General features: G+C 38.2%; 1 protein-coding gene across 4 annotated transcripts in view; it reads left to right on the top strand.

The window, feature by feature from the left end:
* The window catches only part of LOC139955968 (uncharacterized), a 595,985-nt gene that overhangs the window by 44,579 nt on the left and 533,841 nt on the right, over window positions 1-17,565 (top strand). For all 4 annotated transcript variants that reach the window (XM_071955175.1, XM_071955174.1, XM_071955173.1 and 1 more), the window contains exons 10-12: window positions 133-393; window positions 10,971-11,105; window positions 17,235-17,390. In XM_071955175.1, the coding sequence (XP_071811276.1) occupies window positions 133-393; window positions 10,971-11,105; window positions 17,235-17,390 (552 nt within the window). The remainder of the gene's footprint in view (window positions 1-132; window positions 394-10,970; window positions 11,106-17,234; window positions 17,391-17,565) is intronic.

Raw genomic sequence — 17,565 nt, 5'->3', positions numbered from 1 at the left:
AATTTGAAGGCAGGTTTACCAACATACAGGTACAGGCAAATAGCACAGCAATATAATATGAAACAAATTTGTAACTATTACAGACTGTGTGCTGGTATCACTACCTTACTGTACGTCTAAATTTCTTTTCAGCAACTATTAAAGCTTTGGAGTATTCCACTGGTGCATCAATGGGCGATAACGTGACTGTCATGGTTGAGTCAAGCGTAGATACGGCAAGCCTTCGTTGGAGGAGAGATGGAGGTAGGGATCCAGACGGGTCAACAGGCAGCTCTTGTTTTGGAAAGACATCTTGTGGTGATGCTAGTGCTTTGAAATCTGTTGTCTTTGAGAGCCAGGAACAGGGTGCATACAGTAAACAAGTCCATGCCATTATGAATGTTATTGTCAGAGGTGGGTATTTTGTTGATTTTCACATCTTATATATACTAATATAGGTTTCTTCATATTTACTTTTTCCTCACTTTGCTGTCTCCTCACAATATTAGCACTCTCATACTACAGTGCCTAGAGTAGACAGTACCTAGAGTAGATAGTGCCTAGAGTAGAGTATAGTAGACCTTCCGGTCAATTCCTTTATCATTCTACCACTCAAAGTGTTTAGAATGTTCGTTTCCTGCTTGGATTCTTTTTGATCCAATAATTCACTCGGAACTGTTGTAATCTGCACCTTTCTTGGTGTTTTCAGAAGAAAGAATATTTGGACATATTTTGTGCGTAGCCCTATAAGTATCCTTTATGAATTGGGAAGGCTTTTGGGGAATGTTTGGGAGCAGTGCCTCTCCCGTTTTGTATTGTGTATTCGGGGTATGTGTATTGGGAGCAGTGCCTCTCCCGTTTTGTTTTTTGTATTCAGGGTATGTGTATTGCATATTCAAAGTATGTGCATTGTGTATTCGGGTACGTGTAGCTGTTCCGCAAATGGCTGCCGCTGGTTCTCCTGCCCTCCACTATGTTGAATTGTTGTAGATTTATTTATGCAATATTGTATTCTCTCTGTTACTATCAGTGGTAGTTTTTAGTGAAGAAAGGAATTTTGGGTTAAGATTGAAATATAAATGGCAACAGTCTTGTGGTTTCAATAGGTCATTGGCTTTCAAGTTTGTAGTCATATGTATGATTGAGCTCAAGTTATAAATCTCTTTAGGGAACATTGCCAAATCTAATCGCGTGTGAGCGTCTATTGTATATTCATTGAAATCAGTTAAGCATGACCACAGCTCTACTGGCTCTCAGTAATATGCAGAGTGGGCGGAGCTTGAGTCTGTTTGCATGTTTAGAGTGCTTCCACAGTCAGCAGTGGTTGCTAGCATCCTTTCATAAGGGTTACAATAGGCCTTGCTGATTTACGCTTTTGTTTGCGATTGAGTGGTAGTCTCTTTGAAAATGAACAGTACGTTAAGGCACCATATGGGTGGAACCTTTCAGAATTGAATAGGCTAAGGAAAGGTCGGATCAATGTCATGGTTACATGAAGATTTTTGGCCTAGCCTAGGCTCAGAATCGTAGATCGTTGCAACTACCGTTACCTCCATGCATTGAGCACCCCATGCCACAGGTTTACAAAACTTTTTTATATCTCACTTTATATTTCAAATTAATATAATTGCAAATTCGAAACAAAAATCACCAATACAGAGAACACCACCTCACAGATTGCAATAGTTACAGCTTACCCTGCAAATAATCATCGACTCACTTTTTCTCTTGTTAAGTTACTTTTGCAGTGCAAATGAATACTTATAGCGTATAATAGGCTACCATATAGCTGTGAACAAAACACTGTTAGTCCAGAGTCTCGTTTTCGAAACGATCTCAGTTCCGTGCCAATGTTATGAACTCGATCCATCTTTCTATTTTTTTTTTAAAGCGTGTGACTGGTTATACATATATGTAAAGCCGGGAGTGGTAAGGTTGTCCATGTGGTGACACCCATGGTGGAGATAGGGTGACACAAATGACCAGTCAAAGATTGGTTTACTTGGCAAGCAGTGAATTAACTCTCCCCTCTAGCGAGCTCTAAATGTGAAAGAAGAAAACAAGAAAACCACTTGAATAGTTTCTAATGGTATAAGAAGCAATGTAGCCTCACCATTCATCATAGGCACTTCTTTAATTTATTAGATATAATTTGGAAAGCGACTTTAAGTTGGCTAAGTGAGCTAACATTGATCTTAGACATATCTAGGTGATGTTCCTCGGACACAATGATAACTGGAAAATACAACAATACATGAGCAGTTTACCCTTTGACATATATGCATCAAATGGAACATCACTGGGGGCTCACTTTCATATTACCCTAACTTTTGTTTCCAACTGTATTACCCAACATATGGGGATTTTTCCCTAATATAAATGGCAGCTCAAAATTTGATAAACATTTGGTCCATTTCAACTTATCCTAAACATTACTGAAACAATTGACTAAGATCCGGTGGGAAACAAGTCAGTACCAACGCCTACACTGTTATGTGTGCAACAATTACGTTTAGCGACACATGGGCGTGGCCATTTTAAAACAATGCTTCGGTGAGGACTATCCGAGGGCGCTATAAGCGAACACCCCTACAGTCACTAACACATACAGCCTAAGTGTAATATAACCCGATAGGCTCCAAAGCTTACAATACATGTGCCAGTCTGGGTATATAACCTAAACATGTGAACATATACAAACATAAATATCACAGAGGGTCATATTTGCCATCTGCGGTGCCCATTAAACACTAAGTTATCATAAAATCTCATGTTACATGACATGCAGTAGAAGAATAAAAATAAGTTCCTTTACTGTAACTTGTTCCGCCATTGCAACAGCAAACGTAACTTGAACTCTGCTATGATGACAATCTACTAGCCTAGCCTCTGCTCATAGATAACAGACTCCTCTTAATTTTTGGCACGGTAGGCGGAGAAAACATTGTACATTTACTCCTGTAGTCCAACCATCTCATTTTCTATAGTAATCAGTGGTCCGACCTATGTCGAAAGTCAACCTACAACAAGTTCAAGATGCTATGCACGTTTTCTTCCGCGAACAGTGTCAGTGTGTAAATCATATTGTTATTTGCACACGTACAAAGCGTATTGGGTTTGGCAGTGTCTGGTGCTTGTTAACGTTGTCAATTCTTCTGTTTGAAATAAGTAAGAAAACAACATAAATAACAACCGCTGTTTTTGTAGTCACTGATATCCTGATCTAAGTGATTTTGCTGATTTATTTGATATCAGTCATGCATCTTTGGTGATCATTCGTCAGTCACTTAATTAGGCTATTACAAAACTATTTATCAAGTCACCAGGGACCTAACTACTACCATGTTACTTGACTGTACAAAATAGATACAACTTCCAAATGCCAACCTATAATACACTAAAGCCTACTGGCATACTGCATTACAAATAGGCTTTAAAAAACTGTGCACTAATGCGACACAATCGTACAAACAAAATAAACTTGAATCGATTGTTGATGCCTTGATAGCTTTAGACCAGAAAAAGTTAACCTGTGAAACTTAATCATTATACAAAACTAAATGTTATTCATCTCGGTCCTAAACAAAAAAGTTCATTGTCCACACCAATGATGTCATAGACTGCCCCCCTCCTCATTAAATCTTAGTCTCAGCTGAGAGCTGATCACTCAAGTGTATAACCAAGCTGAAGAAGTGAACAATAGCCTTGTGAGCACACGCCTTCATGACAGCGATTAGATTTGGCAATGGTCCCTTATGAAATAAGTTTAACTAAATTTCTTTTTTGTTGCAATGGTTTAGGTGTGGAAACAAGGTGTGAAAACAAGGCCTTGTTGACATTCAAGAACGAGTGAGTTTCGTATTAAGTCCGCTTGTGAGATTAACATACTGCGCAAGGGTAAAAAGGTCATATCAGCTGTTTACATTTTCCCATTTTCCCCTTAGTCTCAGCTGAGAGCTGATCACTCAAGTGTATAACCAAGCTGAAGAAGTGAACAATAGCCTGTGAGCACACGCCTTCATGACAGCGATTAGATTTGGCAATGGTCCCTTATGAAATAAGTTAACTAAATTTCTTTTTCATTGCAAGGGTTTAGGTGTGAAAACAAGGCCTTGTTGACATTGAAGAACGAATGAGTTTCGTATTAAGTCCGCTTGTGAGATTAACATACTGCGCAAGGGTTAAAAGGTCATATCAGCTATTTATATTTTCCCATTTTCCCCTTAGTCTCAGCTGAGAGCTGATCACTCAAGTGAATAACCAAGCTGAAGAAGTGAACAATAGCCTTGTGAGCACACGCCTTCATGACAGCGATTAGATTTGGCAATGGTCCCTTATGAAATAAGTTAACTAAATGTCTTCTTTATTGCAAGGGTTTAGGTGTGAAAACAAGGCCTTGTTTACATTTAAGAACGAATGAGTTTCGTATTAAGTAGTAATAAAGTACTACTCTGTACACCACTGTCCCACAATATTGCATCATCGCTCACTGTGTTCAAAGCACTCCATACCACTATCATTTCCACTATACACGTTAAACCAGATTCAGATTTCTTCCAAACCCTTCAAATGGATGAGTGAAAGATCTTGCTAGTCAGCGTTTTACTGCTGATGTCATATTTGAGGCTAACCAACATCAAAGTCATTTAATGTTTGGTCCAAAGACCTAGTAAGATCTATGCCTAGGCTGATGTAACTTCATTGTTGGCCAGTCTAGACATAATGGTTTACTAATTGCCATGGTAACCGAACCCCAAAACATCTGTTTTGAAATAAACAAAAAATAACCAATTTTGGTCTCTTCAAAAATCTGTGCAGTCGGTGTACAGTGAATTAAAGTTTATTACATTTAAGTGGACTACGTTTTTCAGTTTGTGTTCGTCTGACAACCTTTAGGGTAACTTGTTAGCAGTGTTGGTCGAATAGGCTCAAAGGAAAATGAAATGGGTGCGCATATAGCCTTGTTCGGTAGTGTTTCGTTAAGAAAGGCAACTGCCTGGATACGTTTACAAACAAACCCACTTACTTACTGCACCTTCAGAAATACCCGTCCAATTGTAACTGGATAGAGCGGATATTATATAACTTATATAACTTACCGTTCATATTATATTTATTAAAAACGCAAGAGGGATTGAAGAAGCCCCCAAAGGAGGACTAATTCTTAAGACGGCCCGTGGACTTTAAGTATTAGTATTTGGCGTTCACACTAAGGGAATCACCAATGCAGACTAGAAGTACGGGTGCGTTCTGAAGCATGAACAAGGCCCAAATGAAGTTGATCTATTGCCCCCACATTCTCATCTTTAGCACTTCCTGAAAGGAAGAAATGCGTCACTGACCAAATAATAGCAAGGAAATAGTTAAAAAAGCTTTTCAAAATGAGCACATTGTGTTAAATATATATCAGTGTTATATATGCAGCAAAAGCTTGGATATTCATAAAACTTGTTGAAAATGTGTTGCTTTCTGTGCAAAATGTGGAAAGGGTTTATGAATTAGTCCCAGTTTTCTAAAATATTGAAATTAAGTCTTATTGTTATGTTTTTTTCTATTCTAACAATACAAGAATACTTGTCTATTTTACCACGTATTAAATATACTTTTTGTGGTACCTGTACATAAAAAGCCCTGATTTGCAAACAAAGTTGTGATTACCCCTCCCTAGGCTAGCTCTGAGTTTCTGTTTACTTTGTACAGAACTTCATTCTCATAAAACTACAGGTATGAAACTTTCTCAGTAATTGCTACAGGCTCTTTGACATCAGAGTTTATATAAAGAGTAACAGTATAATGCAATTTTTTTAGGGTTCATATACTTAACAAAAATAACGCTAACGCATAACACAAAGATACAGTATAAATACAGTCCGACAAAAGTAGTTTACTTTAATATTTTAACTATTCAATTGCAGGCAAAAGGTCCAGTCAATTCTTTGACTCCACAGTCTTTCTCAGCTGTTTAAATTTGTCCCCTTGCAATTCTTTTGTGAGCATATCCACCACGGTTTCTTCTGTTCCGCAATATTCAAGCTTCATGTTTGCGCTCTGATCTTGTTGGCGGATAAAATGGTATTCTACGTGCTTGGCTATTCCATGGATTAACTATGGAGTTTTCACGATGTGAATGGAAGAACAGTTATATTCAAAGATGACAGTAGCTCGAGGTAGATTCACTTTTCAAATACCTGTAGGTGTTTAGTCCCTGCAACCAAACTGCTTCTTATGCAGCACTCAACAATGCCATGTATTCAGCTTCCGCAGTAGAGAGTGCAACACTTTTTTGCTTTCTGCTCTTGCAACTGACTGCAGTTCCACTCGTCTGGAACAAATAACCTGAGGTTGACATGTGGTCATCGATATCTTCTGCCCATTCAGCATCTGATCGAGTATCCACTGAAGTCTTTGAGCCATCTTTGATGTACATTAGAGCAAAGTTTAGGAAACCTTTAAGAAACGCATAATACGTTTGATGACAGTACAGTTCTGCTGGGTTGGATTGGCAATGAACCTTGCCACACTGCTCATGTATAGGTTATATTTGGTCTTGTCATAGTTGATAGGTACAGCAAACTGCCCACAGCAGATTAGTACAGTCCTTGATTTACACTATAACAAGAAATATGGAGTTCTTCTATAAACTTCACTTCAAACTGATAGGCGAGAGATGACTTGTTCCATTCGTTTATAACCCTTTCCAGCCAAGAGAATATCATCAACATAAACGGCAATGATAAACACCTCTCCTTTTGAGGCCATGTAGATCGAGGCAGGAATCACATTGGGGTTACTGCTTCAGGCCATAAATGCTTTGTTTAAGTTTGCATAGAAGGTGTTCTTGGCCATTGACGACAAAACCCTCTGGCTGTTACATATGTATGCACAGGTCTCTCCAAGGCTGCCATTTAAAAAGGCAGTTTTCATGTCCATCTGATGCAGCTTCAGTCCGTTCTTCACTGCTAAAGGCTGTGGCAGTTCTAAGTGATTCAAATTTGATCACTGGGCAAAAGGTTTCATCATTCTCATTTCCAAATGTCTCAGAGAACCTTGTTTTCACAAGTTGAGCTTCGTACCCTTCAACTGAGCCCTCAGCACCAGACTTTGAACACCCACTTGTTGCCAACTGCCTTTCGATCCATTGGCAACTTCTCTATCATTGTCATATAGAGATTTCATCCACCTTGCCCATGGCTCTCTGCCATTTGGACTCATCTGGGCTAATTAGTCTTGAATCACTTCTGTCACAGTTGTTGGCTCGTTCAACTTATCACCTGCAAGGGCAGCCTGTTCTCCATAATGACGGGTTGTCTTCTTTCCCTTTCTGATCGTCATAACTTTCAGTGTACATCATCAGCAACTGGTTCTTTGTCACTAGAAGAATGAATCATTATGTACTGTTTTTCTTCTTGCTCATCAGGCTCCTTCTCGACCCAATAGCTTAATTCCTTGAACAGAACATCTTAACTATGAAAGACTGTTAGTTGAGGATAATACAGCCAATATCCCTTTGTTTCTGTTCCATAGCCCAGGAGAATACACATCCTTGCCTTTGAGTGGAGTTTCTGTCGCTTATCTTTGGCTACATGAGCATATGGGATACACTCAAATATTCAAAGGTGGTCAATACTTGGTTTCTCATCTGTCCAAGCTTCAAATGATGTCATTCCTCCAACAGCCTTTGTTTACAAACAACAAAGGCTCTTTTAGCTGTCTCCCACTCCACATCTGCACTTTCCCATCTACCTTACTACACCTTGGAACGTTTTTAGCACTGCGCTCTTGCTCCCTTCTCACCTACTGCAACTCAACTACATACATAGCTAGAGGTTACTCTAAAAATATCTACTAGCTTAAGAACCAAATGTGTTCTGCTCTTGAGTTAATGAAACCCTTCTGTCAACATATAATTACATAACATTCAAAGTAGGAGCATTTGCATATAAATATAAAGTATACCTAATATGCGATGTCATTTCATCACTACTCAACAGTACCAGCCCTTTCTTGAACAATTAACCACCTATTTATAATGAGAGCTAAAAGCTTGTATGTTAATATCAGCGGGTAAACTCTGGGATCACATGTATGCCTGCATGTGTGTTTTATGTGGCTAACAGGAACAGTTTAGTTTTATTTAACAAACTTACACAATATAAAATGCCCTACTGTAGTTCAGGTAGGCATGTGGACATGGCCCTCCTGCTTAGTTTTACCTAATTTCTACAGGTCTCAGATATCTTAGGTCATAAATTTGCAGTCACCAAAATCTCACTTTAATTTTTAATATCTTCAAAACAATGGTGCAGAAATCAAAGCAACAATGTATCTATAGGCTCTACCCCGGTAGTGCAAGGTAAAGAAGAAGGGATCAACTCTTGCTCTTGCTTATAGTAGTTAAACCTGGTGCATAATGAATACGAATGCTTTAATATTACAGAAATAAAAAGGTTTAATGTGAATAACAATTTAATTCCAGTAAATTTTTTAATAAGCAGAATTAAGTAACTGTTTACATTTTGTACAAACACATATAAATTTTGAACAGACAATGCTGCCATGAGTCATACTAGATATTATATAGTTCCTATAATGACTTAATTCAAAGAAGTAAAATAGGCAGCCATGTGTAACAGAAGCTTTGTAAAAGACAGAGCCATGCATGGTACGTCTTTCATCAATCTTGCCAACACAATAATAGATAACAGCTTAAGTGAGAAAAAGAGGTGGGTATATTTGCACAGTTGCATGGAAGTTCTCACTGTCAAAGGTTTTGCAAAACAATTTGATCTAGAAAAGCGTTGAATGGATTCTTGCCAGTCTATTTACACAAATCCTATTCAGTAGGTAGGTGAAGCTGACCTTTTTTGTATAGTCCTTTTTTGTATAGTGCTGGTATAGAACTGAACAATATACCACCACTGTGCAACCACCACAAAGTACATTGTGTAAAGTATTTCAGGCATGTCGATCAAACCTGGTCATAGAAAGGCATTCCTCAAGTTCACTGAGCATTAATAAGTTGTTACTTGATAGCATAAACTCCCCCAAGTACTGAGGCGTGAATACAGTAGGTCATTTCCCTGTGGTTTGCCGTTGCCACAATTCATTTGAAATTTGAATACAGTATACTATTTATGTGTGATAATTGAATGTCCCGGCGCAGTGGTTTACGGAGTAATACGTAATTTGGTACGTACCACTCCGTACACCACTGCGCCATCACGTTCAGTTATGGCACATAAATAGTATATACTGTATTCAAATTTCAAACCCAATCCATACCACTTCACAAACCCTTCAATTGGATGAGCAAATGATCTTGTTAGTCACTGTTCTACTGCTGATGTGTAATTTGAGGCTAATCCAACATCAAAGGCATTTAATGTTAGGTCTAAAGACCTAGTAAGGTCTATGCATAGGTTAGTTTAACTTCATTATAGGATAGGCCCTACGTTATAGTTTTAGCCTTTAGTAATTGCCGTTTCAACCGATTCTAAATCATCCGTTTCGAAATTAACATAAAATTACCAATTTGGCCTCTTCAAAAACCTGTGAGTTTGGAGTCGTTAGGCAGTGCTTTGATTAAGAAAGGTGATACACTGATACTTGAACAAACAAGCACAACATAGGTTTGCCTCACTGGTCTGTACACTAAGACAGATTGGTGCGGTAGGCCAATTGCACGTTTAAAAATTTACCCGCCAAATTGCAACTGGATAGAGCGGATATTATAAATTAATCGGAAGATCTTGGTTCACCATAAGTCCGCGACTGTTCACATTACAATTATTAAGAACGCAAGAGGGCTTGAAGAAACCCTGAAAGGAGGAGTATTCTTAAGAGTGCACGCGGGGGCTTGAAGTAAGAGTACACGAGCGTGCACACTAAGGGAATTATAATCGTCCCTGCGGACTTGAGGCGAGTGCGTTCTTAAGTGTGAACAAGGCCTAGGATTCATCATCCGATTGTAAACACAAGTGTCTTCTACTTTCCTGTGTAAAAATAAATTTGGCTTGACCACTGAGATAGTACACTTTGTGTTTAATCATGAATTTGTGCGGATTAGCATTCAGTATGGCTAGCATTCTAACTGCAGGGTAGATATTCAATCTTGACTGTTTTTGGCCCAAACAGTGGAGTCTATAGGATGGTATTTACTTTAGGCAGGGAAGATCGCAATGTGTCAAATTGTAGTGTGGGATGAGATACTGACATACACAAATGTATATCTATGCAATCAGTTAAGACTGGCGGTTGAGTTTACTGAAATCTTCATGACTGATAACATTCTTTAAGTGTTCATATTTCATGCACTGACTTTTTGGTACAAATAACAATGGTTAGCTATGCAATCTAAATGGTGTGTATGTGCATGTATGTGTTTGTGGTATATGCCTTGCTCATAGCATGATGAAAGACAAGATAATCTCTTTTTGGCATACAGTTACAGGTACCCCATAACAAGTAGATAAGGTATAATATGGCTAGTAATTTCAAATAGAAAATGCTTAGATGCAACCTACAAGGCCTGGGAAGTGCCATTTCCAGCGATCTGGGAGGCATTTTCAGCCAAAATTTTATGAAACGCTTCTCGCCAACCCATGGTGGCGCTACGCTTAGATAGTTTGCCTACTGGCTTCGCCCCTCCCTTGGCAAATACCTTGCTACGGCCTGCTTGTATGTTTAATAGATTTGGTAAGTAGAGACTTTGTATTACATCAAGGATAGCATGTTGCATGTTTTAATAGATTTGATTAGCAAAAACTTTGTAATAAATGAAGGATACCATTTTGTATGTAAACGATTTGTACTGTAGAACCTTTGTTTTTCCAATACTTTATGAAGAACAAAATATATGAAAACAAGAAAGAGCAAAATGCAATTGATTCATCAATGTTATAATATATTCCTTTACATTTTAGAATGTCCAGGGAACATGCAAATTGATTCATCAACGTTACTGATATGTTTTCCACTCCTTTACAATTAAGAATGTCCAGAGAACATGTGGAGTCCACCTGACTGTACTAATACATGTGAACCTTGTATTAATGGAGGAGTTTGCTCAGATTTAACTGGTCTGTGTCTTTGTCCTCCTGGATTCAGTGGAAACAATTGTGAAAATGGTAAGTTTTTTTTATTGATAATGATATCTTTAGTAGTTGTTGCCAAAAACCGTGATTATGGGGTTTATTTGTTTCACCAGCTCACGAACAGCTGGTGTCAGGAAACATCAACATTAAGAGACAAATACGTGGAACGCAAGTGTCTTTTGAATTTTACTTAATCTTTTAGTTGGTCATGGTAAATGGTCTCTGGTCAGATTAAGTAACTCAGATCTGGTATTTGTTGCCAGAAACCTTATGGAAACTTATTTTAAATTACCTCTTATCAGTGCAGGGGAAACTCAGAAAGTGGCAGATATTATGGATTTAGGTACCTTTACCCCTACCTCGAAAGTGATCACCAAGGGTAGCAGGAGTGTTCAGGCTGGAAGTTAAGGACAGCCATTGTAAGGCAAGAGACAAAACACAATAAACAATATCTCCTAAATGAACAAATTTGAAAATATATTAAATTGCATTGCGATGCATAATGTTATACATTGCTAACATAAAATCCTGACAAAGCAAATTCAAAGCAATTCCTTTGCGCAAGGGGCAACACTCTAGGTCAATCATTTAAAGGTCCGCCTTTTAGTAAAGACTGCCATTCCTGTTTTCCCAATTGCCCACTTTTTCACTTTCCAACCTGATTAGTCTGGAAAGTCAGCATGTGTGTTATGTGATCAATTCGCCAAGCCTAGCAAAGGAATTGAGTGTGGAAAAGTGCACAGCTCAAATATCCTGGGAACTACCGAGAGAGCCTATTAAAGACCAACTATGGAGACAACTTTTTTGGGGGGGATTTTCCATTAATTTGGGAGTTTACATACCCATAATCAACATGTGTAAAAAATAATCTTCGAAAACGGACTATAACCCATCAAAAAATAACCACAAAAAGGGGTGGCCAAGTGACATGTACCTCTGGAATGTCTGAAAACAGAGATTGACCAAAAGGATTCTCTGGTTACCGTGTGAAGTCATCTTTGGTATACCGCGAAAATCAAACGCTGAAATAGGCACTGTTTATACATAGATAGCAAACAATTTGTACTGTATTTGACTTCCAATTTGGAGCGTTTGAAAAGCTGTTAGCTTTAAACAAGAACACATTAAGGTAAACAACTAGTTTTAAGACAATTTTAAGCAGAAAATTTAGTAAAATGTGTTATTTTATTTGCAAAATTTCCACTAAAATGGAGGCATCGTTTACATAGCGGCGTCGATAGGTATGTACGGTACAATATACTGTAGAACATGCACGCAGCTTGCTGATTCCGTATTACGATTTGATCGCAAGATACCGCAAACTGAACAGAAGAATAGACCTAAAAGATGCCTCATGCGTGATATGTGACGGGAAAATGGTTAACGTTACTGTCAACCCATGAAACACTAAACATAATCGAACAACTACGAGAAGACGCTGGCCCGAATCGACCAGGGTAGCATATACATGACTAAGCTTCAGCTGAACGTAGTACTCACTCGTTTTTATATCCAAAAGTACAAACACAGAAATAGAATCCTGTCAATAACCAAATTTAGCAGTGAATATCCAAATCTACGTTTCTCGTTCAATCCTGGGCAAAATACTACCGTGACTCTGTGTAATTCCAATAGGTCTAGTTGAAACAGTAACATCCCACAATCAAAAGACAGTCACTTACGAAATAAATCGTCCGATCGCTATATAGTACCGTTTTATTCCACTCCTTGGACCATGCAGATGCCGGAACAAGCATAACGGACAATATAAAACATGTATCACAAACTCACGATACTGGAATACAACAAATGAAATGGATAAATGCGATGAAATCCTAACATGACTATTTACACATGCTGTGAGCCAACCCCGGCGGGGGTTTAAACTCACTACATGTACAAACAATGCTACCCTATAGGCACGGTCTATACACTGTCTACATACGGTCATCTCAAACAGTAAATAGTATATACTGTCAATTGCGTGATATAGCAGGACGTGTTTATGAGGAGACTTGAAAGGGTCAATTTCACATTAGCTATGTCCGCCACAGCTGTCGAAAGTATATAAGTTTCGCAGAATGAGACATTTGCAGCATACACGGAGGCAGGGTCATGCATGTGGACTCATGGGCATGAGATACTCCGGGTGCTGAAAAATCTTTCCTCGTCGATCTCACAAACTTGATCCAAAGTCTACAGCGTTGTACATCGGTTCTTCTACTCGGAAAGCTAAAAAAGCTGATGCTTTTGTTGGCTGAGGTATAACTGCAACCTCCAACAACACAGAGTTGTGGCATTTCGGGGGAAAAGGAGTAATATCGTTGACGTTTTTGGCAGCTATAAGTATACAACTTTACACACTAAAAGTATTGTTGTGAGTGCAGTATACCAAAGATGACGTCACATGGTCACCTGATGTCTTGTTTCAGGATGTCTGAAATAAGTTTCCTATAAAGCTGACTTTTCTACCCATTTTTTTCACGTATTTAACGCCAGAAATTGGTAAAGTTAATTACAGCAATGTAATTGGAGTGAGTTAAGGATTACATACATGCAAAATGGTGGGATTTTATGTTCATCGAAAAGTCTCCATAGTTGGTCTTTAAAATGTCAGAGGAAGGTAAATGTTATGACAGAGGCATTAAAGGGCGCATTTTCAAATGATGCAGTACTATTACAGTTAATCAAAAGTTAATACAGTCAATGTATAACAAAATACGCATTTATTCAGCTTAAAATATACTGAACAATCAAACTTTATCAAATAAAGGATAACACAGGAATACATAAAGTAAACATATGGATAAGTCCAAACATGACAACTCGTCCCGCAGAAAACAATATAGCCTACCCATATAATACATGGGCCCCGCATTTTCAATGGCCCCGCACTTAATGCTTGCAAGCATTCAATTCTGATTCAGTGACTCTACACTAGCTCTTTTACTATAGTACCATACTGCCTTCAACTTTATGAGCAACTGGGTGTTTAGGGTTTAAATAGCGAATTATTACCTTCAATTGGGGTTAGTATTTTAACACAATAATTAATGGGAGTGTGGTATCTATATGATATACAATGCATAAATATTTGAAACTGAAGTCATACCTGCTGCACAAAGATGGAAATGAAAATGGAATAAGCCTTAGCTGAATACTACAGGCCCTGCACTAGCTTAATCTGGCCCTGTCCTGACTAAATACCACGGCCATGTCATTGACAAAAACCAATACATACACAATGATAATGTGAAATGCACAGAAGGAAATACAAAATACGATACAAATAAGCAAAGCTATTGTTCTTGGCTGTGCTGCATACAGCACAAACAATATAAATAACTATAACTTCAACACAATACACCTCATTCCTATAGATAATAGTGCATAATAATTGACAGTGTTCAAAATACCTCTAGTCCTTCAACACATGACCAAGACACGACAATGTGTAAGCTCTTGTCCTTTTAACGCTCGACATGACTAAAAACAAGGACAACTTACACAACTCATGGAGACACAGCAAAACAATAACAAATCAGTCTATGCTCAACTAGTGAAGTATTCTATCTTACTCAGTTAAAGGAATTGTCTGGTGGAAGATTTTGATACATTGCCCTTGTAGTTATTATTTTTCTCTTTCTAACCATGTAAAAATTGTCCCCATTCGACGTTTTCTTCTTGTAGAAATCTGGTTTCAAATTCAACAGTTTCTCACCAAAAGTACCGTTTGTTCGAACGCTTCAATATGGTGATTGACGTAGTGCTTGCAAACAGGCAAAACAGGCGAGTTGAAGTTAGCACTCCCATTTCCGCAGCAAATAAACTCACGTGTAAGCACATTGGATTGCCTAATATATATAACGTACTTACTCGTGAACGTATAGCGTTGCAAATAGTAGTTAGTACACTATACTCAAACTACAGTTCATAAACTGTTCTTCGAAATCGCTGAAATAAAATTCACGGATCAAATTAACAGTAAACGGAAACTTGAAAAGTACACCGAAAGATGAAACTTGGCGGAATCGATGTCAGAGCAGAATATAGCACCGAGAAGCTTCGCAGAACTGTCCGATTGTCAACGTTAGAGTAGCCCATACACGCGAACATTCTTCGCGCTGGAGCTGGATAGCGCGATGTATAAACAACAAAGAGTCTGCTGTTAAAACTTATCTTGTGTTACACAAAGACCACGAAACCACCGATCTACTACATATATGGCGGCTTAAGGTGATTTTTAAATCATATCGAATTTATAAGAAATTTCACCGGAAATTATGGAAGAAATTTATCGGAATCGTTGTCAGAGCAGAATGTAGCACTGACAAGCTTAGGCTTCGCAGAACTGTTCGATTGTCAACGTCTGAGTATAGCCTACATGCGAACATTCTTCGCGTTGGAGCTGAATAGCGCGATGTATAGCCTAAACAACGAAGAGTCTGCTGTTCAAATTTACCTTGTGTTACGCAAAGATCACGGAACCACCGATCTAGTACATGGCGGCTTAAGGAGTTTTTGAAAACATATCTAATTTCTAAGAAATTTCACCGGAAAATAAGGAAGGAATTTATCTGTATACAAACGCAGTTTTTGTTGTGATTACCGTATAGGAACTGTGCGGCGGGTGGGTTATGTAGCAATCTGCTATGGCATAGCTGACGTCACGTTCTGTACTGTTCAAATCATATTTGAAATGTCTATCCTTATCGATTAAAAAATCGTTTCTCTGTCAAACGCAACATTAGCGTTCTCATACTTTGACAACATGCTTGGAAAATTATTCACTATTTTTGAAGGTTACTTCTTTGGGCCACCAGACAATCCTTTTAACTGGGAAGATATTCTTGCATGATAGCTACATTAATGCTTGCAGAGTGAGAAATTAAAAGCCTAATGCTCTCAGACATCTCGTCCTGCTAGCTTGGATTGGCTTTCCACCACAGTAAACCATAGGCCCATTGGTTGGCCACCATCTTAGATAAAATCTTATCTGAGCCTGAAGAAGTAAAAGCGTAATACATCAATGCTTCTGACAGCACTTCATCTCGTCACCATAGAGTAAAGGTCATAATACAATATCCAGAGCAGTAAATGACCCAAATTTACACAAAAAAAGACAGAAAGTAAGGAGTTAATGAGGACAGACCAGCTGCAGGGGACTCCAGCAGCAAGAATCTCTTAGGATGAACAGCTGAAGAGAACCGACCAAGCCATGCTTAATTTTCACAAAAACAGCTTAAACCACATGGCTGAACAATGGAAGCCCTGGTTACAAACTTTCAACTTGCCAAAGTTGTAATCACACTATACAGGTGCATCGAACAAAGATATGTACACAAAATTTCACTCCACTACACCAGCTATTCATGGTGAAATGTCTCTGGTCAGATTGTGTGACTAATCTGGTAATCCTTCACAGAAATCTTGTCAAAAGTTTGCTTCTAGAGATGTCCCTTAACATTTTATACTCGACTATTTGTCAGTTGTTCATTGCAGAAAAGTCATGAGATTGAGCCATGTGAGCTAAATTATCCACATATCTTCAACATTTTGTGGTACGACCATTACAGAACATAGAAACTTCCACCATTACAATTTTATCAAGTTTTTATAATAATAATAATAATAATAATAATAATAATAATAATAATAATAATAATAATAATAAATGAGACTTATATAGCGCCAAATCAGTAAACAAAACTCACTGCTCAAAGCGCTTTACAAAGAAAGTAAATTAATTTACAAAAGAACAAGTGAAAAAATGGTTCTTAAGTAGACTTTTGAAAGTAGAAAGTTTATAGCATGTTCGAATGTGATCTGGTAACTTGTTCCAGAGATAAGACCCAGAGTATTCGAAGCTGCTGTAACCATAGGTCTTCAATCGGGGTTTAGGAACAGTTAGATACAGTTTGTTGGAGGAACGAAGTGTGCGAGTTGGAGTATATGGCAAGAGAAGTTGTGACAGGTACACAGGCCGTTCCAGATGATAAAGCACAAAAGGTGAGAAGAAGTTAAGTTTACACTGGATTCTGTAGCTGATAGGGAGCCAATGAAGATCATCAACAGTCTGCATGTCTTTGGTCAGATTGTGTTAGCTGACTCTTGCCAAGGTTAGCTTGATCAGTATTAATCCTGTTATGTTTTCATCACCAGTTCATGGCAGGAATGTCTTTGGTCAGAATGCTGAGTATAAATGTGATGATTCTGGTGATGACCATGCTGAAGGATGTCAGGGTGCAATCATCTGTTATCCTGATCCTCTTGGCTGTTTCTGTCCTGCTGGCTATAAAGGACTAAACTGTACAGAAGGTATCAATAATACTTTGTTTATAAGAAAGTATAACAAACAGGTGTTGAGTCTATTAGAATAGTCACCAATACAATTGCTTAGAGTAAGTAAAAGGCTGTAGATACAGACTCTATATCGATGATGTCTCCCTTTCTTTGTATCATGTTTAAATTATTTTGCTGATGTATGTTTCGA

The sequence above is a fragment of the Apostichopus japonicus genome, chromosome 2 (genome assembly GCF_037975245.1).
Source record: "Apostichopus japonicus isolate 1M-3 chromosome 2, ASM3797524v1, whole genome shotgun sequence".
In the NCBI taxonomy this organism is placed as follows: domain Eukaryota; kingdom Metazoa; phylum Echinodermata; class Holothuroidea; order Aspidochirotida; family Stichopodidae; genus Apostichopus; species Apostichopus japonicus.
This window is presented reverse-complemented; position numbering and strand designations above follow the sequence as displayed.